This window comes from Symphodus melops, assembly GCF_947650265.1.
Source record: "Symphodus melops genome assembly, chromosome: 10".
In the NCBI taxonomy this organism is placed as follows: domain Eukaryota; kingdom Metazoa; phylum Chordata; class Actinopteri; order Labriformes; family Labridae; genus Symphodus; species Symphodus melops.
The window spans coordinates 4,157,110-4,179,048 of record NC_136700.1 but is presented as its reverse complement, the minus strand read 5'-3'; the positions used below and the strand labels follow the sequence as shown (position 1 = coordinate 4,179,048).

At 38.6% G+C, this 21,939-nt stretch overlaps 2 protein-coding genes across 3 annotated transcripts; both read left to right on the top strand.

The window, feature by feature from the left end:
- The first annotated feature begins 337 nt into the window (after nt 1–337).
- LOC306830801 (capZ-interacting protein) lies at nt 338–14,110 on the top strand. Of its 2 annotated transcripts, none has more exons than XM_079354484.1 (6): nt 338–478; nt 10,284–10,367; nt 10,539–10,604; nt 10,967–11,035; nt 11,921–12,127; nt 12,740–14,110. In XM_079354484.1, the coding sequence occupies exons 1-6, from the start codon at nt 473–475 to the stop codon at nt 13,178–13,180; spliced, it is 873 nt and encodes a 290-aa protein (XP_079210610.1). In that variant the 5' UTR covers nt 338–472; the 3' UTR covers nt 13,181–14,110. The 2 variants fall into 2 exon arrangements, with proteins under 2 accessions (XP_079210610.1, XP_079210609.1); XM_079354483.1 differs by having other exon boundaries at nt 10,281–10,367.
- An 830-nt stretch (nt 14,111–14,940) lies between these two features.
- Nucleotides 14,941–20,201, top strand: c15h3orf52 (chromosome 15 C3orf52 homolog). The gene is made up of 8 exons (XM_079353563.1): nt 14,941–15,463; nt 16,043–16,120; nt 16,390–16,470; nt 16,667–16,741; nt 17,072–17,195; nt 17,424–17,584; nt 18,409–18,479; nt 18,585–20,201. The coding sequence occupies exons 1-8, from the start codon at nt 15,395–15,397 to the stop codon at nt 18,778–18,780; spliced, it is 855 nt and encodes a 284-aa protein (XP_079209689.1). The 5' UTR covers nt 14,941–15,394; the 3' UTR covers nt 18,781–20,201.
- The last annotated feature ends 1,738 nt before the right edge of the window (nt 20,202–21,939 follow it).

The following is a 21,939-nucleotide window of genomic DNA, read 5'->3' as shown; positions in this document are numbered from 1 at the left end:
GTTGGCACTGTGATGTATTGTTGTTGATTATGTTCTGTCTACACATAAGCACTTGTTGAAGGTAGTATGCATTGACTGAGACTAAAGCCCGCCTTTGAATCATTCTTCCACGCAGTTCGCCTATATATATATATATATACATATAGACATGTATAAATGTTCGAAACGATTCACTGGCATCTCTCGAGGCATCTCCAAACAGTGGACTTCGCAGTGGACTTTATTTTGAAAGTCTTGGCAGAAGCAGCCTTTCTCTTTTTTTACTTACTGACTTGACAGCGCGTTGGAAGCGCGTAAAAGTTGCTCACTCCTCCCTCTCGTCCAAGAGGCTGACTTGGCTCCAGATATAAACACAGTGCTTCTCTCTGTGCCTGCTGCGATCCTCAGACTCCTCCAAACTAGCAGGCAGTCTGCTCCAAGAGGCCGTAAGAGAAAAAAGCAAGAGGGGACGATCTCTGGCACATTCCCCAGGATGGAGGTAACAGATATGTGACTCTGAGCGTGGGTTTCTGTCGGAGTACTTTTAGGCTGCTTTAGCAGATGTTTTTTTTTTAATGAAATGCGGTCTTCTGCAGTCATGTGTGGTTGAAATTGCAACATTACATCATAGAAACTCATTAAATGACTATTAGAGTAGGCTTATTTTAACGTCTAAGTCGTTACTCTTAGGTTTGTGGAGGGGGATATGGCTTTCTTATGTAACCAAATTAACATTGAGTATTGCATTTCTATCACTGCAAATACTTATACGCTTTGAAAGTTGATTGCTACTCACCACAATACAAATTCCTAAGCTCTTTGAAGTATTTACCAACTTTTAAATCTTACAAAACACAAAAACATGTGTGACCAATGATATGCTTTTTTTCACACGTTTTATGTGAACTATAGTAGACTAGATGCATTTGATTTTCTAATATTCTTCTCTTTCCCAAGGGTGTTGATCCTTCATTAACTTAAATATGCACACAAAAAAATAACACATAGATACTCCAAAAGCAAAAGGGACCAACATTGGCTCAGTATTTGTGACTTTCTGCCAGGCTGTTCTACTTACAGTGGATTTGGTGGAAGGACTTCATAACAAGTTACCACAGTGTAAGAGGAAGGAAACAGGGCTGACGCTCATGTGTCTGATAAATGCATGAAGTATGCTGCTACTACTTTTTTCTCTATTTACGATGTATATATTTTGTTTAAAATCATTTTTTCAAACTACAGTAACATCCTAGCCATCTCAACCTCAGCTGAGGAGCCATGGTTTCTCTTCTAAAAGACCAAACTCTCCTTAACTCACATGCTCTGAAGCTAAAAATTAAAAGTGCACTTCTCTACGATATATGAGGCCTTTCTAAGTCCGTTCACACGTTTTTTTTTTTACCAGGATTTGCTTGCAGGTCTCCTCCCTGCACAACAAGCTGTTCCCTCAGACTGTTAACATCAGTTTAAAGGATTTTATGTCATGTGGGGAATAGGAAGAGAAACGCCCATTCTTGCCCCACAGCACGTGAGGGACAGCATTACATCTACTGAGCTACTCTCACATGAAACCAACTTTAGGAATCTGATGCACTTTGCCCTGAAAAGCTTTACATTTAAGGATTATTAGAAACATATTCAAATTTGACAGTAAAGAATCACAATCTAGTTTACTTTTTTAATTGTTAAATTAAAGCACTGCTCTGAAGTGGTTGGGCTCAAACCTGTTCAGGCACATGTTCTTTTTTCTTTTAATAGTTTATGTGAACTTTTGCACTTTCATCCCAAGATTTTCCAATTTCAAACCTGAGGTGAAGACTTCTGACTGAGCCGAGTTCATGTGTTTGATGTGTCAGGCTTCTCAGTCCTTTCAGACTGTCATATGTCAGAAGTTTCCTTCAAAGGAACATTAATGACTCCCGACAAAATGAGTACTGCCACATCGATAGAAGAAGATATTTTGAAGAGTATGTTCCTGCTGTTGATGGTAAACTTCAAGTTTTGTTTTCAAAAAGTAAACATAGCATCTTTCTCCCAGATATCAGCTGTGAAAGATGGGAAACTTTAACTGATAAGATTTAGTTAGAAAGATGAACTTAAACAAGTGAACCAGTGTTTAATGACCTGTGAATTGTTTTAACATTCAAGCATTATTTATTACATTTTAACACCGAAGTTCTTTTGAAGAATGATTATCGAAACCTTTAACCTCCAATACATTTGGTTTCTGTTAACTTCCAAATCCCACTATTATGGATTGCAAACAACCTGAACTAAAGCATCCTGTATTTCATAGAGTTTATTGAATGACAAGGCAAGATGCCTGCCTCTGCCCCAGGCCATCTTATTGAAAAAATAAAGTACTGTACCTACCTTTAGTGGAGGTACATCAATACAGTAGTGCTGTATCAACAATTTTATTATGGATTTCTTTTAAAGACGTGTGTAACTTTTTTGGTAGTCATATTTTTAGGATTGAACAGCTAAAGGCAGACTGCTAATGTTGGAAGGAGAGAGAGGGTAATGGCATGCAACAAAGGCTCAAGGCAGGATTTGAACCCAAGAACCCAAGGCTGCTGCAACTAGGACCACAGACTGTGCACATGTGGTGCATAACATAGCTGTTAGACTATATCCCCAACACCTGTGCACTCTTCAAGGTCTCTCAAAAGCTTGTATCTATTGACATAACAAGCTAATGATTTTTGTTGTTGTTGATAATATAAATTAAGGTTTACACCAACTATGAACAGACTTCACTGATTAACTTCTATTGAAGTTACATCTTCGTTAACAGATTAATGATGAAAAAGGTAACATTTTGGATAAGGTGTGCTCTCCAAAGTGCTTGAGTTTGGTACTTGAATTTGTTTGTTTCCAGCTTTTGGAAAAAGCGTTTAATGTTTTCAAACATTGACTTACATCAGCAGCCTCAAGCAAGCCTTGAGAGGAGATTAGCACATGGAAATTTTTGAATGTTGTGTTTCCCTTGTTGGAAACAGCTAGCTCATGTAGACAAACTGGAAATGCTCTGCACTTCAGTGTCTTACGTGTTTGTGTGCATACACCTTAGGGCTTTTTTTTTGTGATGTTTGTGTATTTGTATGTGTGTGTGTGTGTGTGTGTGTGTGTAGGTGTGTGTGTGTGTATGCAGGGTTGTGGGGTGGGGGTGGGGTTTCCATTGATGGAAAAACAACACCACAGCTAGAGTGAGTATTTGGGATTGCCTTGCCAACCATATGGTGCACACATTTATTATGTAATCATGTAAAGTTAAGAGACCAATAACACTAGATCTTAGTCTGAAGCAGCCAGACCTGTGCCAAAGAATCAGTGTTTTTCCCCATTTGCTTTACCACATTATGTCATTTAAATAGTGTCACAATGTTATTAGAATGATCCAATACTTACACTCCTACTTATTGCACTACAACTAATACTTGCACTACAGTCCCAGCCACATGAACCACTATTTGGTGTGTTGTGAAAAAATAGAGTACATTGGCAAGGATCCATTGACACTTGATAATGACAACGATTACAGGGAAAGGCATCACTGGTTTTATGCAGTTGGAGGTGTTTTCTGGAGGCTGTATGAGCTACTGCACAGCACATGATGAACGTTTCACTCTTTCCTGAACATAAAACAGACACCAAACTGACCATGAAGCTCAGTGGAATGTGAAACCTCAGCATCAAGGAAAGCCTCAGAAACTTTAGCCCTCTAAGTCACGGTGATGTTATGGTTGGATCCATATTCAGATCACACTGCAAGGTGTGTAAGCTGATTTTACAGTTTCTAAAATGTTCCGTTCAGTCCTCTGACTTGCAGAGCTCTGAGTCAAGATAAGATGAGCTGCAGGATGAAGACAACATAGTTATGATGTCACAAGCGTCTCATGTGAGTGTAAAACCTCAGATTTCACTGATAGTGATTGTTGTGTTTATAATACAAGACATCAGCTGATCTTCATGCTGTTACTGATAGTTTTTTAGCATGTTGTCTTCCTACATACACCAACACATCTTCATTCTGCAATCTTTAAAAACAGATGAACAAATTACTACAAAATTTGGAGACAAGCAGAAATATGAAGTCCACACAATTCCTGCAGTTTTTCACCTGTGTTTCAGATTTCAAATGCAGACTTTGAAAGAGTCATGCAGTATTGAAGGGGAAAACAATTAGAACCAGTTCTGACAGGATCTGACATATATTGGCTTACTGTATTCTGTGTGTGCACATTTTTTAACTGAAACATTTTCAAAGTTTGTCTGCATTGATGTAAATGTTTTGCATCATCTTGAACAGTATGTAGTTTGGTTGTTTGTGTGAGAAGGCTTTAATCTTTGGCTATCTTTGCACTATTACCAATCACCTGGTTCATAAAACGTAGGAATCACTTTATTGCTTTAGTTGTTTTATTTTGTTCCTGCATAGGTGTCATTTTCTTTAGCATTTTTTTGTTTTCCTGTTCTGAATCCTATCAGGGGTAAGGTTTCAACAGGACCCACCCCTTTCCGTCAAAAGCAGCGCATGGGGCACAGAGATAGCTGGGGTGGGAACCACAGAGAAGATAGTAAGAAGGACACTATGATCTAAAAAAATGACGATGACTTCAAAGGAAGTTGCAACAAATGAATTCCTGCAGACAGTGAACTTCAGTTTACAGTCTGCACTACCTGCAGTGTTCCAGTTTATTGGCACCAGACTGTTTTTTATTTTTTTTAGATCCAAGACCAAATTGTCAAGACAGAATTAACGTTATGCAATATTAGTTGTTGATGTCTGGGTTGTGCATGTTAGCGATGCACACTGGGAGAGAAATCTGAGAAAGCTGAGATCGGTAAAGACACATTTCTTCCAATTCTCCCTCCAGCATTGTTAACCCATACTGCCTGCACCCCCCTTAACCCCCTCTCTCAAATTGGCATACATCCATGCTCTTTATGTCCTTTTTTGGCAGAAAGGAGTGCAAACAAAATAAGTGCTACTCGCTGCTTGCACAAGTCACATCTAGAATGTTTAAGCAAGGCAGTTGATTTCATGATTTTTAACCTTGTGTAGTCAAAGATCATTTCTGTTTCTAGCTTAAGAGCGACACTTTTCAAAACATAAAAACCTATTAATCATTCGTCATTAGTCTCTCAACAGAAAGGTCAGGGGTTAAATTCCCAGCTCCTGCAGTCACATGTTAAGACTTGGGCTGAACCCGGAATTGCTCTCGCTGCTGTGTCAGATATACAGATTAGTTAATGATGGACACTTTACATAGCAGCCTGTGCCATCAGTGAGTGAATGTGGTGTGGGTGTGTACTAGGTGTGACCTGCAGTTTTAAAAGCACTTTGAGTAGAGAGACTATAACAGCTCCAGTCCACTTACCAATGTGTACATAAAAGCAAAGTACTGGGGTTCTGGCTCTGCACACAGTATTCGTGGGAAATGTGCAATGCGTCACTAAATGAAGTCATGTCTAAACTGCTTAACCTCAGTGTTAACTATCTCATCCAATGTGCATATGGTTTTTGTCGACCTGATTGCTGGGTCCGAGTGGATGAGTATACAAGAACACGTCGTAAAATCCCCAACAGATACCGTCTGCTTTGAGCTGTTTCCTTTTTTGATATCTTCTTAACTCACTATTCACCCTCTGTTGCTTTAGTTCAGGTTTCACAACATTTAAAATGTAGCCTAAAAGCAGTCCAACTGTGGTCATCAAATTAAAATATCTGGGTGCATTCTGTTAACATGGCTGCTGTTCACATGTCCCTATGGCGGTTCCATGAAAAATATGATTTATAGCATGTATCAAGAGCTTGATGGGGGCTTCTGATTCGTATTTCTTTTAGCACATTTAAAAATAAGAAACTTTTCAGGCTTGTTATATTTCTTGGAAATGTATGTGAATGAGCAGTTTTCTGTTCTTAGGTCCCCTCCCTACCCTCCCCCTGTTTCCCCTTCCGACCATTGCCTGCTGCAGCACCTCCTTTTTTTCCCTGATGCAGGGCAGCAATGACTTCTATAGGAGTGAGTCCGTTTACCTCATCCCTCTGATTTAGGGCCGTTCTTATGACTTGTTCATGTACACGTTGCATATAAAAACACAAAAACACAGTGAAGGCATTGGAAAAGTGACATATTCAGATGAGGTTAGGTCCAAATTTACATCATATTTTCCTGGAACTGCATCTGGTAATAAGGTGCCTGTCTGCTCTTGTACCTTTTAACAAGAATAGGCAGAAGTGAGTATTCGCAGAGGTGGTTTTTCCCGTCGCATAACATGCTGACTTATGAAAACAAAATCTGCAGACAGAGCTTTTTAAACACAATCTGTCTGAACAGCTGTGCTTTCGTGTATTTTATTCATCAAAGTTCTCTTCTGTGGTGGGCTCACCAGTGAGAGCTTATGGAGATTGAGCGTTTAAGGCACAGCTATTCCCAGAGAGGGGTTAAAGATCCTGAACCAGACATCATCTTCATCAGTTCAGTGGTAGATTACAAAGCTTGTTTCTCTCTGACCACCACTGTTATGTGAAGCAGATATGTTGAATTCACTAAGACTGATATCATGTGCTTCTTTTCCACAGCCTCTGGGAATAGGAATCACAGGAACATACAATAGCAGGCTTTGTGTGATCACTTTATCTCTGTGTTCTCTCTCTACATCTGCTGGTCATACAGTAAACCTCGTGTTTCCATCCATAGCCTGGAAATTAAGACACTGGTTAGGATTAACCTTTACTTATCCATTCACAGCTTAACATAGATACTACACTTTTCCTACAACACTGTACTTCACATGCAGACCAGAAAATGCGGTCTTTTTTATTGAGGTACTCCACACATGTTGTCTTTATGTTTATTTTTTTCAGAAACACTGGCTAATTACAAGTAAACCACTCATACTGTATACAGTGAAAGTATGTATTTCCAAGTTAAGATCACAGATGCTATTTTTAGTATTTTGTTGCAGAATTGTCAAATGGTATAAAGTACCAGAAGCCAGGTATTTAAAGACACTTTTAATGCAAGCAAACATTTCAGTTGTTGTTGTAGAAGCAAATGTAGGAAAGAGGCACTGATCTCTGCCACTGTTTAATTTCTAATACCAAAACTGCATGGATGTCAGAATTTACAATGTGTACTTTTCGAGTGCTGAAAAATAGAAAAATGAGTTCAGAATGGAGTGGTTACCCACCAAAAGTTGTCCAAGTAAAACAACTTGTGCAACTGAGATAGAAACTGTTGGGTGTTAACGGTTCAATTGATTTGTGCTCATTGTTTGGGAGGCTTGTCTGTGTTAGATTATTAAAAGCATGTTGTCCAAATGCTGAAAAGGTTCATTTTGATCATGAAAGTAAGAGGTCAAACCAAACACCGTAACTGTTATCAGCAGAATAATGCAGTCACAGTTCTCAAAAACAGTTAAGGAATGGTTTGAGGAGCATGCTGATCACCCAGATCTGATTCTGACCAGGCATGAGATGAGATTTGCTGGAACAACAGGGCCCCACCTTGCAACTTAAAGGCTCTACTGCTCATGTCTCGGTGCCAGAAACCATCAAATACCTTCAGAGGTCTTGTAAGGTCTTTTGAGTCCTTGGCACAGTTTGTCAGATTGGTGTATTTTACCACACCCTGTTTACCTCACTGTACCACTCATCCTTACATGGCAGTTTATTCACAAGCGCTAATTGACCATTTTAATAAAGATTTTCTAGTGGAAAATATTTAAGATAAAACACCATAAATTCTGACCTGTATTTTTTACTGTAAAACTTTCCAGGGAAATCTGAGTTCAGAAATAGCCAACTTATTTTTATAATCAGCCCAGGCCTGTTTTTGTAATGAAAAAAAAAAGGTTAATCACATGGGTAAGGCACTGCTTTTAGATGTTTTTTTTTGTTTGTTTCTTTGTTTAGACATGCTAGATTGCACTGTATGTGAGATTAGACTATGTTTCAGATGTGGTCTAGTATTTCCAGGGACACTCTCTCGGAGGAGCCGAGGGGTTACGAGCAAATCTGTGATCCTGGCTACTCATGCAGCTCTGGGGATTTTTCCCAGGCCTAGAGCCCCAGAAATAGAGTTTTCCCTCCTCTCTCCTGCAGTGAACCAAAGTTTCCCACTCTTCCAAAGAGCTTGGGGTCCCAGCTGAGTTAACTATGCACACCACTGATAACTGAGTGAAGGCCTTTTATGGCTCAATGAATGTCTCTGAATGTTTATTCAGTGGAACAGTAAGGGAAATCATAAAATACAATTTTGCTTTAACTTAATAACAAACAGGAAAACGGTTAACAAAAGGTTTGTGTAAGACAACCTTAACATAAAGTACAGTATATCATGTGTAAGGAAGCTTACATTGGCTCTGTAAAAAGTTCCCATGGCAGATAAATCCTAACAAATGAAACTCCGAGAACAAACTATTCCCAACAAACATTTTGAATAAATGAATCAATTACTTTATGTCTAACCAATAATTAAAATGAGATTAACTATGCACTTTCAAACTATTGAACCACATTACAAGCTTAAAAAACTCTTTGTATATTCTAGTGTATATTTCAAGGAATCTAGTAGACATTCCACGTGTGTGTCGTAAAAATAAAGATGGACAATAGAAAACCTGAAGCCTTGATTTTTTTTTTTAAACCAAAACATCTGAGCAGCCATTTAAAAATGAACAAAGCCCCAACTTCCTTTGCCACTGCTGTTGTGACTAGATTTTGTGCTCAGAAGGAAGCTATTGTTTTTGAAGGACAGGAAAGTGTTAAACAAATGGCGGTTACAAAATAATGGTATGGAGAGTGGGTGGTCCCAGATGATTACCATCTATCATGGATGAGAAAAGAGAGCTCAGGAAAAGGGTTTGGACACAGAGCTGTATTCCTGGAGATACTGTGGGGCTCGCTGATGCTGTAATACTTTTGGGTGGAGGGAGCAAGGTGGTGAGGTCATGTGAGAACAAAGGGAAAAAAGAAAATACAGTGTGATTAAAATGTGGAATGTGTCTATCTGTGAAGCCTGTAGGATCGGTGTTTCTATGGGTTACAGCTCAAACAGTGCAGACAGGGAGGGGAACTGAGAGTGCACACCCAGAAAATGTGACAGATGTGGCAGCTTTGAGGAGATGCAGGAGTTTTTAGGGGTCATAAAAACCGGATGGAAATGAGATTGTACACGAGAACGAGAAAGAGACAAGGAGGAGCACTACAAGCAGTGAATGTACAATGCAAAACGTTTGAATATGTTCATTGCACAACAACCCAGTAAAAGTCCAAATAATTTGCACTGAAATAACAAGAAGGTAAAAACTGGGTAAGATCGTCCAGGGTGTTGTCTTGAAGACTTTCGTTCATGCACATTCCAGCCAGCAGCCATTAGCCAACTTATCACTTAGGCCACAGATATGTGAAGAGAGTAAATGGTCATGAAAGAGTACCGCTACGGAGGGAAGTGTAGCAATCAGCCTGGGAATAGTGGGAGAGACTGAAAGAAGAGGGGCCCAGAAGTGATAAGAGTGTGGGGCTGCAAGGACAGGTCCCTCATGTCACAGGCTGCAGCGTGATGTTAAACAGCTGTGGAGGGAGCACGGCTCATTTCCTGTTCCACAAAACACTCAATAAGCAAAGACGAGTTCCTCCAAGGTCTGCATTGAACCAGCACACTGGTGGATTCATTTTTTTTTTATGTTAGCTTCTTATCCTTTCCTGACGTGTTTCTGAAACAGTCTGCAATTTCTTGCTGAGAAGAGGGAAGTGAAACATGCTATATAGTAGTACAAGTTCTAGTTAAGCTGTGAAATGCCTCCATGCACAAGCGATGCTTAATGATCAAGTTTTGTCATTTTAGCTGTCTTTGTCCATGCAAGTCCCTACCTAATGCATCAATGTATATTTCTTGTGCTTTCCATCAAATTCTCTAAACTTAAACGTCCTACTTATTTGAAAGAGATTTAAAACTTTGGATAAAACAATGGGCCTCATTCCTTTTTCTCATCCTACATGAGCTGAGGCCTCAGACCTCAGACTGTTTCCCTTTAGCGTCACTGTGAAAGGATTGATTTAGCAATTTGTATGAAGGAAGTGAGAATTGCAAGGTCACTCAAGACATCCATAACATTAAAAGTTCATACCTCTTTGACTTTTATATTTTAGCCCTTGACTTGAGTGAGGCATCATGTAATATGTTATAATTCTATCTATAATAATTCTATATGTGACAAACAGCATACCACGACTGTCGTTAATTTAAAGTATTTTCCAGTTGTTTGACTGAAGGTTTTTCTTTTTCCAGAAGGAGTCTCCATCCAAGCCATCTGTGGCTGAGCTGGCTGGAAGATTCAAAGGCCATATTTTACCGATGCCTACCTCAAACGATGAGGTACTTTGTCTATCTTAGTTACAAATCTGTAAAAAAAAATATACACAAAAGTATTTTTAGTTTCCTCGAGGAACAGTACTCCATAGTCTGTTTAGTATATTTTGTGTGGATAAACATGTGCTGCTTATAATTCCATGTTTTCTTAACATTTTTTTCTCTGTTGTTTTTTAGTTTCGAAGAAGACCCCCTTGTTCCCTAAAGTTGCACAATCCAAAAGAAGACTGTGAGGAATCAGACGTAGGTGTTTTTTTTTTTCTTTCTGTACTTAACCATGTGTTACGAACAGATCTCGTTGGACTTCAGATGAAAGACTTTGATTTTAGACTCAAACTGAGAAAGAAATTATATTCATTTTGTTTTCTTTCTAATGAGTTGGATTGCACATCACACATTACAATACAAGTTGTGTATTTATCCAAAAGCTTTCAAATAGATTTTGTGATTATTAACTAATTATTATGTATCGCCTGCTAATGTACAAAGACGCTAAGTAAATAGAAAAAAAGTCAATCAAAAACAATAGTTTTCTGTGTTTCAGATGAGAATTGTGGTAACTTTGGGAATTGTGTACTCATTAACTTTGTTCTGTTCTGTTGCAGAAAACTATTGTTTCCCCAAATCCCTTTAAGATAAAGATGAAGAACTCTGCCATCATTGAGAAACTTCAGGTAAATTAATATTTAATTTTTTTGTAGATAAATGTCAGCCTTTCCAATATCTGTGGAAGATTGCTGTTTACAGTCAGAAGTCATCAGGAGTGTAAAGTCTGTGTGTGTTTAAAGCTTTTCTGCCCCCTAGTGTTCATGTGATACTGGTGCTTGAGCTGCTTGCATGCAGAGAGAAAGAGGCAGGGCTTGTCCTGATGCCACAATTGGCTCAGATTAATGATCTAATTGGATCAAGGGCTGCTCAGCCTCTGGTGAGGCTCTAACTCGCCACCAACGTACCTTTAGTTAGCATTTCACACGGTGGGCAGCAATGGGACAAAAGGGCTGCCGCTTCTCTCTTTTCCTCTTCTCACCTGTGCAGGTAGGGTTCTTCCCTCTGAACTTCATGAGGTGTTGAGAGATTAATCTACATTTATCTACCATTAGGGCAGTGACCAATTTGTAGGGATAAACCCAAGCCTTGCTCAGGTTGTGAAGGTTCTTGTTTGGGGAACGTAAGATGTTCCTCTAGCAGTGAGTTTTCAAAACAGGGAGATGACCTGTACAACAAGGCAAAGTATGTTTACCTGTGCAGTAGCCATGGTATGGTATTTACAGGACATATTTCAAACATTTACAGGGTAGTTATCTTAACATAGTGTGAGTTTATAGTGTTAACATAACCTTTACATGGTTTAAAATGACTTACAAATGATTACTGTAGTATTGACTTGTTGAATCTTTCTTTCTCGGGCTATGTTTCCTGAAAATTCAGAAGTTAAACTGTCGTATTTTATCTTACATATTTTTTAAAGTGCTGTAAATGTTGAGCATTATTTTACAGATCTTATTTGATCACAATGTCTTTAAGAGATTACAATGGTCAGGATCTTCCTTCCCCCCCAGGCCAATCTCGCTCTGTCACCAACCTCGCTGCTGCCTTCACCCAAAAGTCCTGAAGTGAAGCTTCAACCTGCAGCGTCATCCCCGACTACCATATCCTGTTGCCCGCTGAGCCCCACCCTGAGGCCTTCACATCAGTCCAGCGAAGAGGAAGATCCTGTCGCCTTCAACAACCCTCCTGAGGGCAACCCACTGCCAAGCTTTAACAAGGTACACATATGGACTCATGCGTTCTACACATTAGCTTGACAGTCTTTATGAACAATTAGATGTATTTGTCAACACAAATTGGTGCAAGCTTCCAGTTTGAAAACAATGTGTTCTATATTTAATTATTGCAGTCGTACATCATTTGTGTTTTAGTACATCCCTTAAGGATTGCATTATTGCGCAAGCTCTGAAGCACAAAACAACAAGTATCAGCTGTCGTCACTAAAAGGGCCGCACAGGGTTTCCCACGCTATATGCTAATTGAGAAGTGACGTATTAGCCGGACACATGGCACCATCCTCAGTGACGTGTTTCTCAGTCGGTGTCCTGAGTCTTCTCTATAGATAAGCCACAGATAAGCTGTAGCAAGATGCCCCTGTAGTGCATGGATGCTGCTGCAGTAGGGATTGAAAGCGTAATCCCCTTAACCTAGTTAAGAGTCCCTAGTTAACATTTGTGCACTGCTCTCACCCATATGCTGATTAGACGAGGACAGGTATTTGAAAATGATCTATTTTCAACCTCTACATGAATGTCTCAAGAAAAGGTTTCTGTGTTTTTTTTGGATAAAATATCATCAAAATCTCATTTTTACTCGTTGTCTCCTCACAGACTCGTGCACGACTATCATTCAAGAGACGTCCACCCACGAGGCAGCACAGGAGGTCAGCTGGAGAGGAGGCAGGGGTCTTCGGAAGTGCTCTGTCCCCATGTGAACTGAGCTCTAAAGAGAATGGGGAGGACCGAGAGCAGGTTTTCAACAGCCCAGCAGAGGAAGACAAATGCAAGCAACCAGCCAGTCTAATAGAAGCTGAAGAAGACAGAGACTGTGAAAAAGTGGAGGAGGGGGTTGTAAAGAGTGATGCCATCGACAGTGAAGAGCTGGGGGAGGAGCACAAAACTAAACAAGCCCAGAAATCGGGGACTTCTGAGGGAGAGCAGCCCTTAGAGCCTTACACAGCCGAGCAGATAGAGGGCACTGTTATGGCAGAAGACGGGCAGGAGGAAATGGAGGAGGAACCCAAGAAGCAAACGATGGGCTGTGAGATGTGATTCTTTATCAATAAAAGAGATGCATGTAAAAAGTCATTCAGTTCGTTGACAATAATCACTCTATGAAAAATACATTTCAGAAAAGTTTTAAAAGGTCTTGGTACTGGCTTTGTTTAAGTTCTACTGTTGACCTCTTTCAGTTGTCAGTAGAACAGGTCAATAAACACTGGAGGGTTGTGAGAAGCAGCTTTTCTCTGCACCTGAAAACAAGCATTACAGTTTATACTGTAAGGATATCTGACGGGGTAACATTTTATTTCTTTCTGCTGTGATTTGAAAACGACAGACAAAGGTTCTGATCAGGATAACTCAAGATGGAATTTTTTATTATATTTTTGGGAGTATTTGATGACCACGTTTATGTACTTCTGTGCTTGGCTTTTTTGTATAATACAACATGTTTAAAGTATAGAGCTACTGTTTGGTGGCCAGAACATATACAGCCTCATTTGCATGTAAGACACAACTTTACTTTTTTGTACGTGGTCAAATTTTTATTTGAAACATTGACAGAAGTCAAAATTATTAATACTGGGTTATACTTTAAATCTGGATTGCCTGTTTGATACTGTGAGTTGTGTGTCTCTCCTAAGCTAATTATTTGCAAAGTTCAGTGCTCTATGATCTATAGTCTTCAATCACTGAAGCCAAAATGGTAGGTTTGACTATTACTGGCTATTTTCAGTTGATACCGCTGCCATCAATTACTCCTTAAAACAGATTTGTTTTAACAGGGCCCTAGAAAAGGCTGTGTGCTATTAGATCATAACAATGACTATTATTATTCATACTTTGTCTGAATGAAGAGCATCTGTGTGTGGCAAAATGTGCTCAAAAAGGAGCACAAAACTTTCAAAAGGCACCTGAAGAGCTGAAAATGTAGATATTTTAATGTTTTTACAAATGTAAATAAAATTGTGTTGAAACCTTGGTATTTGGTTGAAGTCTGTGGCTGAGATGTTGAATTTCCATGTTTCACAAAAAAAACATAACACATAGTGGACTTCATCACCAGCTTGATTAGTTCCTTAATGGAGTTACATAGTGTTGCCCCTTGACTGCCTTTATCTCCTCAGAGGCAAATGTCAACGACTGAAAGCTCTATGTGCATGTATGGCCCTTAAAAAAATTAATAGAAGAAATTAAAAATAGTACTCATTCACGTTCACTACAAAGGTTTTCACTTTGTGGCCTTTGTCGACCCCTGCTGGTAACCATGTATAACTGCATTTATTTCAATGCTTTTACAATAGAAACCCAAGTTGTTAATTTACTCTTAAATTGTAACATAACTCAGATTGGCTCACATGCCAGACGACTGCCTTAGTTACTTAATTCAGAAGTCCCTGTTAAAATAGGCACATCTACTCGACAATAAATTAAACAATTTTAAGAGGCAAAGTAAGTAAACGAAGCAGGTGTTACATTTTTAGAGGTGAGCACAGTGAATATACGTTTCAGTATAAAAATTAAACTTCCTTTAAAGTTCCTACTTGTTTAAGTAATCTGCTATCCTGTGGCAGATTCTGTTAATCTTCATCCAATTAGACTCATGTTAAAACAACGTGAGTTTACAAGGCATCTTTTCTGAAGAAGTCCTCACATTTGACAAATACACTGAAGATAACAGCCTCAAAAAAGGGCCACTTGATCTATAACGGATGTCCTTATTTGGTAAACAAATATTTGAAATCCCCGACTCTCCACCTGTGTAAACATAAAGTGTCGCTTAAGCGTCGAAATACGCATTAAGGAATGTTGAGTGTAAGGCATTCCGTTTTCCTTGAATATAACTTTATGAATTATCTTCACAGTCAGACTGTCAACGAGGTTTCGTTTAGGAGTTGCAGACAGACTTGTGTCATGTCTCAGTCGCCCTCCCTTCACTGTCTTGCACTTGACAACGCCTCATGACGTCAGAGCACCGAAACTTCCCAGGAATTTACCTGGCTGCAGGAGGAGAAACGGGACGACTGGCGAGTTAGGGAACAGACACACACGACTCGTCTTTATATATTAAAAAAATAGATTTCAAGGAGCTGTCAAGTGCAACAATGTGAACTCGCCGAGTGACCTGTTGTTTTTGAGGATTCGTTGCCTTTTGGACCTGTCCCATGCGGACAGTGCGGTTTAGATATCCCATTAAAGCCAGGACTTCCGGGTTTGGACTCCAGGCTTAAAAAAATAGAGACTTGGACTTGTAGGTTACCCAGCATGGACATTGAAATGCAGAATATTCGGACGAATGGGGACCATGGAACTGTACATTTATCAAATGAACGGGTGAGTCCGTACATGCAATTTGACCTATTTATTTACCTTTACCTTATAATAACCGTAAAATCAATAATTGTAGGTGTATTTGATAATAATATATTCTTTAGACTTATTATGAATTTTAACCAGAAGCATACTATTCTAGATATTAATGTCTATAATGTATTTGCAGATTTCCAGATGATATGAAGGTGTAAACATAAATCAAATTATCTGGATTGCAAATGTTATTATTATTATTATTATTATTATTATTATCATTATTAACTTAATTTATTGTTTAATAATTGTTAAGAACAATTTTTAGAAACTCATTATTTTGGGCGATTAAATGTTAGGTTGAGCTTTGCCTGAATTGAAACTGAACCATAGTGTTTTTGAGTTCTGAATTAAATAATGACTGGTGTTGGTCGATGAAACAAGTAGGGTGTTTTGTTGACACATGTTATCTATCAGTCAAGACAACTAACAAAAGCTTGATTTTTAAATAGAGAAAAGTGTTTGCTCCATGCTACACAGTTTGTCATTTTACATGTTTTATTGAAAAGTGTATTCATCCTCTCCAATATTTACCTGTCTCTATAGGTGACATCAGGTAATGGAGAGCATGTGGCCTGTATGGACCCTGATGCCAAAGAAACTGATGTTTTGCTTTCTGTACAGGTGAGCTTCTACTAAAGTCATGCTTTTATGTATCTTGTATTTAGTTTTGGTTCACTGTCTTTTCGAGAGATATGAATAGTCATTTGTTGTTTTAAGGCAAAACAAAAGAGTTGTTGTCTTTGTGTCAACATCTGAGTGCTGAAAAAAAGGCAGCACTCGTGAAACTAAAAAAGAAAAGAAAAAAAACATCCAAAAACAGTTATTCATTTATTGTAGGCTTCATGAGGAAAGTCACAGTGAAATCCTTTTTTCTTGTGTGTTTTGATCAGGTTGACAGTTGTAATGGTGAGAACAAACCCTCTGACCCAGCAGCAGAGCCCCAAGGGAACCTGGGACATGCCTCTGTAGAGGTATGAAGGCGTTTTATTTAATCAATTAAAACAAAAAAAACCATAATTTGTTTTGTCATTTTGCATAAAAACAGTCTCCTGTCTCCTGTTCAGCTCTCTTAGAAGTGAACAAACCAGCACACTGTCCCAAGATATTTATCCAATTATTGTAGATGCATGATGAAAGCGACCGACTGTTTGTCTCTTGTTTTGTCAGGGTTGTAATGGGGGCTTTATAACCTCTTGTGATGCAGCAGAATCTCAAAGGAATCCGGGAAATGCTTCTAGAGAGGTATGATGGCGTTTTTTAAAAAAAGAATAGCAGTTTCATCCTGTTCTTTTAATACAGGAAGTGTAACTTTCCTGGTAATATGTGATAACTCAATGAGGTCATTTCCTGTTCTTCCATTTGTGCAGCTGAAAATGATATCAGTGCCTAGCCTTTTTATACAGAATATATTTCTTGTTTTTTATGCTGTGGCTTTTTTGCAACTCTAACCAGTGTTTTTCCTTCTCTAACATTACATAATAAACAAAATGTAAACGTCTATATACAAGATCTGACAAGAACCTCAATGAACTGTATCCACGTCTTGAAAACGCAAATGTATTTTGTTTTTAGGTTGGAAGAATAAAGAAAGAGCTGAATGAGTTCATCTTCTGGAAAGTCAGACTATGGATGGTCATCATCTTCATCTTTCTCCTCATCTTTGCTGTAATTATAGTTTCACTGCTGCTATGCTCATGTGAGTTTATGTGTTTGATATTTAGCAGTTTAAAATGATGCTATCAATACTGTACATTACATGCACAAACAGAATATCAGTCAGTTAAACATTTTAAATGTGCCTGAATCCTTTTTTTTTATCAGAAAAGTTGACAATGTTAAAAGGACAGCTCAAGGCCAGATACAATGTCAACAATGAGCCTGAATCTTTCACAGAATAAAATGATGCAATTTCCTTTTTGAACAGTGATCCATGAGGACGTGGATGAGAAATTCGACCCATCATTATTTAAGTTTCCTTTGTATTATAATGGGAGCTTCCAGCTGCCCAACCAAGTCTTCAAAGAAGAACTTCTCGCTCTGTCTTTCAACGAGAGCCATACACTCGCTGCTGACCTTCAAGAAAAGGTTTGTCCATTCACAACCTTTTTTTTAAATTCACATGATGTATTCGATCAATGAAGTTGCATTTGAAACTCAGTATATATAAGCAAATATAACAACACCCTAGTTTGTTATGTGTGTCGAGGGAATTATCAAGACTTGACTCCACACAATAAGACTCCTTAGACTCAGATGGCTCACGTTGATGAACATTTGTACATCAGATGAATACTGCTGGAGACATTATTCAACATAGCACTTGTGGTTCAGTGTGCTGCTCAAACACAACTGCTGGACACTTCCAAAGGCTCTGCATATATTTCAGAAGATATTATCATTATCAGGGTCGTGTCACATTGACCCACCTCAAATAATCTATGACGTCTAAGAGCTTGGAGTGAACAACAACAAGTTCTCCCAAACATCCTTGCAGATATCAGGAAGAGCCATTGAGACTCTCTAATCTGTCCTTGATTTCTAGTCAAAGCTGAACTGTATCAGGTCTGACTGACATTAGGACCAGTGTATTAACATGACACATTTAATTAAGTAATTACAGAAATTCCAAAATGTGTATTGAGTGATTTGCTTTTTTTGCTATGGGACCAGTAGACACCTGAGCCACAACTGACAGTAAATGCTTTACTTCCAGAATAAAACATTTCAGCTCATTAAGAAAGTAATATCTGTTTTCAGTAGCTTTAAACCGTCTGTAGCGGGTTTGTTCTCTTATAGTGGATTCCTTTAGCAGTAGAATAGAGAAAAGCTGATGTGAAGTAGGTTAGTATCAAGCAGAAACATTTCACACCCATTCTTTGTTTTTGCATGCCTCATCCTGCCCCACCCAGCTTGCTGACCTCTACCGATCCTCCCCTGCTCTGGGACGGTACTTCTCAGGAGCTGAGATATATGCTTTCAGGTAAATACTGCTAACCTCACCCTCACATGAACCCAAAGCATACTTCCTGTCATTTGTGTGTTTAAATATACTAAGCTTGAGTGTTTCTGTATTACTGTCCCACAGGAACGGATCAGTCATAGCTGACTACCAGTTGAAATTTCTCATGCCTGAAGAACAACAGGATCAGCTAAGGAACTTTATTCTGAGCAGGGAAATGGTTTACAACGTGTTCAGACAGTTTCTGTATGACCAGGAGTCTGATGAGTCAGAGCCCATGTATATTGACCCAGTGTCCCTCATTATGTTTTTGAGACAGTAGTGTTAAAAGTTCACCGACTATACTTCAAGTGAGACACTTTGCAACCACTAAACCACATTCAGTAAGGTGTGTGGGTGGTTGTTTTATAGCGTATGGTCTGTCAGACTCCTGTGGTATTCTCCCATGAGTCTGTAGAAACATTGCATGTGATACAGCTTGACCACAGGAAACTACATGACTGCCGTCACGTAAGTCCATTATGGCTCTAGGTCATACGGATGATCTAAAGATCTGCTTAATAGACTTTTAAAGACTGGTCTTAATTTAATTCACTCCACAGTAAAGGAACTGTCAGAGATAACAGACAGCTGTCTACTGCATTGGCTGATTGATTAAATTAACAGGAGAAGGTCTCCGAAAATCTGAACTTTCTCCATTTATAAAAGATAATAATTCAAGTTGTATTTGAGATTTTACTGAGTATTACTGTGCCTTTTAAATTGCAAGTTTATTGAATGTAAGAGTGTCGTTTATAATTACTGCTGTTAATTATTTATATGATACCCTATCACTGTGATCCATGTTTAACCAGTTGCATGAGAAACTGTGGCTGGAGACAAGTATTTTTATGAAACATGTGTTTTATATTTGCATAACTGTGCCAATGACTCCTGTCACCAGACACGATTTGCACACCAAAACTGTGTTACGCTCTTAAGAGATTTGCCTTGAGAGTAACAAACACCCAATAGTAAAATCAGCCTCAAGAACTGTGCAGGGAAATAAACTTTAAGTGAAAGCTACATGCCTTTAAAAATATTCTTTGAAAAAAAGATCAACACTTTGTTAAGTATGCCACTTAATACATTCTGTATTATGCAAGTGTCTCAATGTTTGGAAAATAAAGCAGTGCTACATTTAAACATTGTAAACCTATAGTGAAATACTCCTCATGGTTGAACACTAGAGGGAGTACTTTCCACATACAAGTCACTCTCTGTCTACTACGGTTTTGTTTCTCCTGCCTTCTCTGTATCTCTGCTGTCAACCATCAAGCCTGATATTGACTCTACTTCAGTCTTATGATGTGTTTATGGAAGCGTGTTGTATTTAGTAGCACTGACATGCTAATCAACAGGAAGTGTGTCAGTACATCAGCTAAAGTCTGTTTCCTGTCAGTGATAATGCCCAAAGGTTTGTCCTCTAATACGATTACAGCTGTGATTAAAGTTTATACCAATTGTCTGGTAACAAAGACTAATTGTTCCTGCAGATGGTTGTTAGTCCAGACTGGTGCTGGTGGCAAAAGACCCCATTCAAATGTTCTATGTCTGAGCCTGTAAAGCCTTTTCCAACAGTTCATTTTATTGTAAAAAAATAAAATAAATAATAATAATCTTTTGGTAATGGTGTGCAAGGTATAATCATGTAAGATGCATTTATACGCAAAAAAAATAAATCCTTTTTTTATGGAAAATGAACCGCTGTGTCAGCTGATATTGTTTGCTTTATTTCAAGCCTATTATGTAAGAGTTACTCTCCCTGCATGATACACTTTAACCTCAGACTGTGCTTATCATCATCTTTTTTTGGACTCAGTAATCATGATTTGGTGCCCAAATTTAGAATGTTTTAGGTTTTCTGTTGGGGACAAAACTGAAGAGGTTTGTGAACCCAACATTTCTCCTGGACAAACTTTCTGTTTTTTTCTGAAGTAGAAATAAATGTTTTGCATGCACCTCCCTGGTGACAGCCAGGTGCCTGCCAAAGGTTGAAGTTTAAAGAGGAACACACCAGCACTACATAGCAGTTGAGATTTGATTACTGTACATAAAGCTAAATCAAACAACCTGCTTTCTGTTACTATAAATGTTTGGATGAACAAGAATTAACCTGATTGTTTCTGTTAAGAGTGGATTTATTGACTAACACCAGACTTACTATGTTAAGTGTCAGTGTATTTTTCGTGCAGGTAGTTTATGTCTGATCTGTGAGCGTAAACACTTTTCTTAATCTGTTGACAGCAGTGAGAGATAAGGTGCCATGGCACAGGGCAGCAGCATAAATCCCGGTTATGTGTGCCTTATAGACACATACTATGGCTGCTGCCTGTCACCGGTGGTCCATCTCCTGCGTCCTATTTCGAGAATTGTTAATCTTTTGAAGCCAGATTTACTATACCTGGCTCTCGGAGCTTTGATTGCTCGTGTGGTTTGAACGAACTTCACTCCTGTCAAGCCACGATCGTAAACATAATCCTCTAAGGTCAGTCATGGGTTCAGCAGTGCTGATTAAGCATGCATTCATCCAGGTGTGTTTGTGCAATTTTTCAGGTTAAAGGAAAAAAAGAAAACATAAATTAAGCATACATCCCTGCATGTTGATACCTAAATGAAGATGTTTGAGCATTTTATTACCTGGTTTTGGAATGTATGGTTCATTTGGAAAGAAGGTTGTTTTGCTCTGTGCAAAAGTTGGGAATACTTACAGCAATACGAGATAGTAAGACAAAAGAAACCCAGAAGAACAAAACTTCAACCAAGAAAAAAAATAAAAAGGTAAAAAAAAAAGAACAAAAAATCCAGCCAACATCTTTCATACACAAACCAAATCTGGTTCTTATTCTTCTGCACAGTTAAGGACACATTCCTTGATGAACTTGGCAGTCTGACAGCATTGACAGCTACAGCTAATCTCAAGGTTCCCATCCTTTTTTCCTTGCAGGGCCCCTCTGCTTGTATCTAGAAAAGCCGAGCCACTCCACCCCCCCCCAACCAGGACTCAGACACAAACAAAGATACACTAAATAATTAAATACAACTTTCAAAACTTCTATTTACTTTCAGTGATAAAACTTATCACTGAAGTGATAAACTTCCAAACAGAAGAGGTCTACAAACACTTTTTCTTGCCAAAAGACCTTTGTATGAACTGTTCAGACAGAGCCTGATAAAAAAAAAAGTAGGAAGAGATGATTGCCATGCAAATGGTAAGACTTACGTTTTCTTTAAGGGGTCGTCATATGGTCTGAGCAAAATGTACATTTTTGTCCTGTATATTTGTTTGGGAAACAAGAGACTATGTGTAAGTTATTGCACTGCAAAGTGAATGTAAGATTTTGGTCAGTTTAAGAAATATTTCACTAAATACATTAAGTAAAGTGACCGTAGTGAATACCTCAGAAAAACAGAAAACAGAAACAGAAAAACAGAAAAACTA

What these genes read in the sequence shown, in the direction of transcription:
- LOC306830801 (XM_079354483.1), top strand. An exon ending in AAGACTGTGAGGAATCAGAC is followed by an intron (nt 10,605 to 10,966) that starts GTAGGTGTTTTT and finishes GTTCTGTTGCAG; the next exon opens with AAAACTATTGTTTCCCCAAA. An exon ending in CCATCATTGAGAAACTTCAG is followed by an intron (nt 11,036 to 11,920) that starts GTAAATTAATAT and finishes CTTCCCCCCCAG; the next exon opens with GCCAATCTCGCTCTGTCACC.
- c15h3orf52 (XM_079353563.1), top strand. Translation starts at nt 15,395, where the DNA reads ATGGACATTGAAATGCAGAATATTCGGACGAATGGGGACCATGGAACT. An exon ending in ATGTTTTGCTTTCTGTACAG is followed by an intron (nt 16,121 to 16,389) that starts GTGAGCTTCTAC and finishes TGTTTTGATCAG; the next exon opens with GTTGACAGTTGTAATGGTGA. An exon ending in CGGGAAATGCTTCTAGAGAG is followed by an intron (nt 16,742 to 17,071) that starts GTATGATGGCGT and finishes TTTTGTTTTTAG; the next exon opens with GTTGGAAGAATAAAGAAAGA.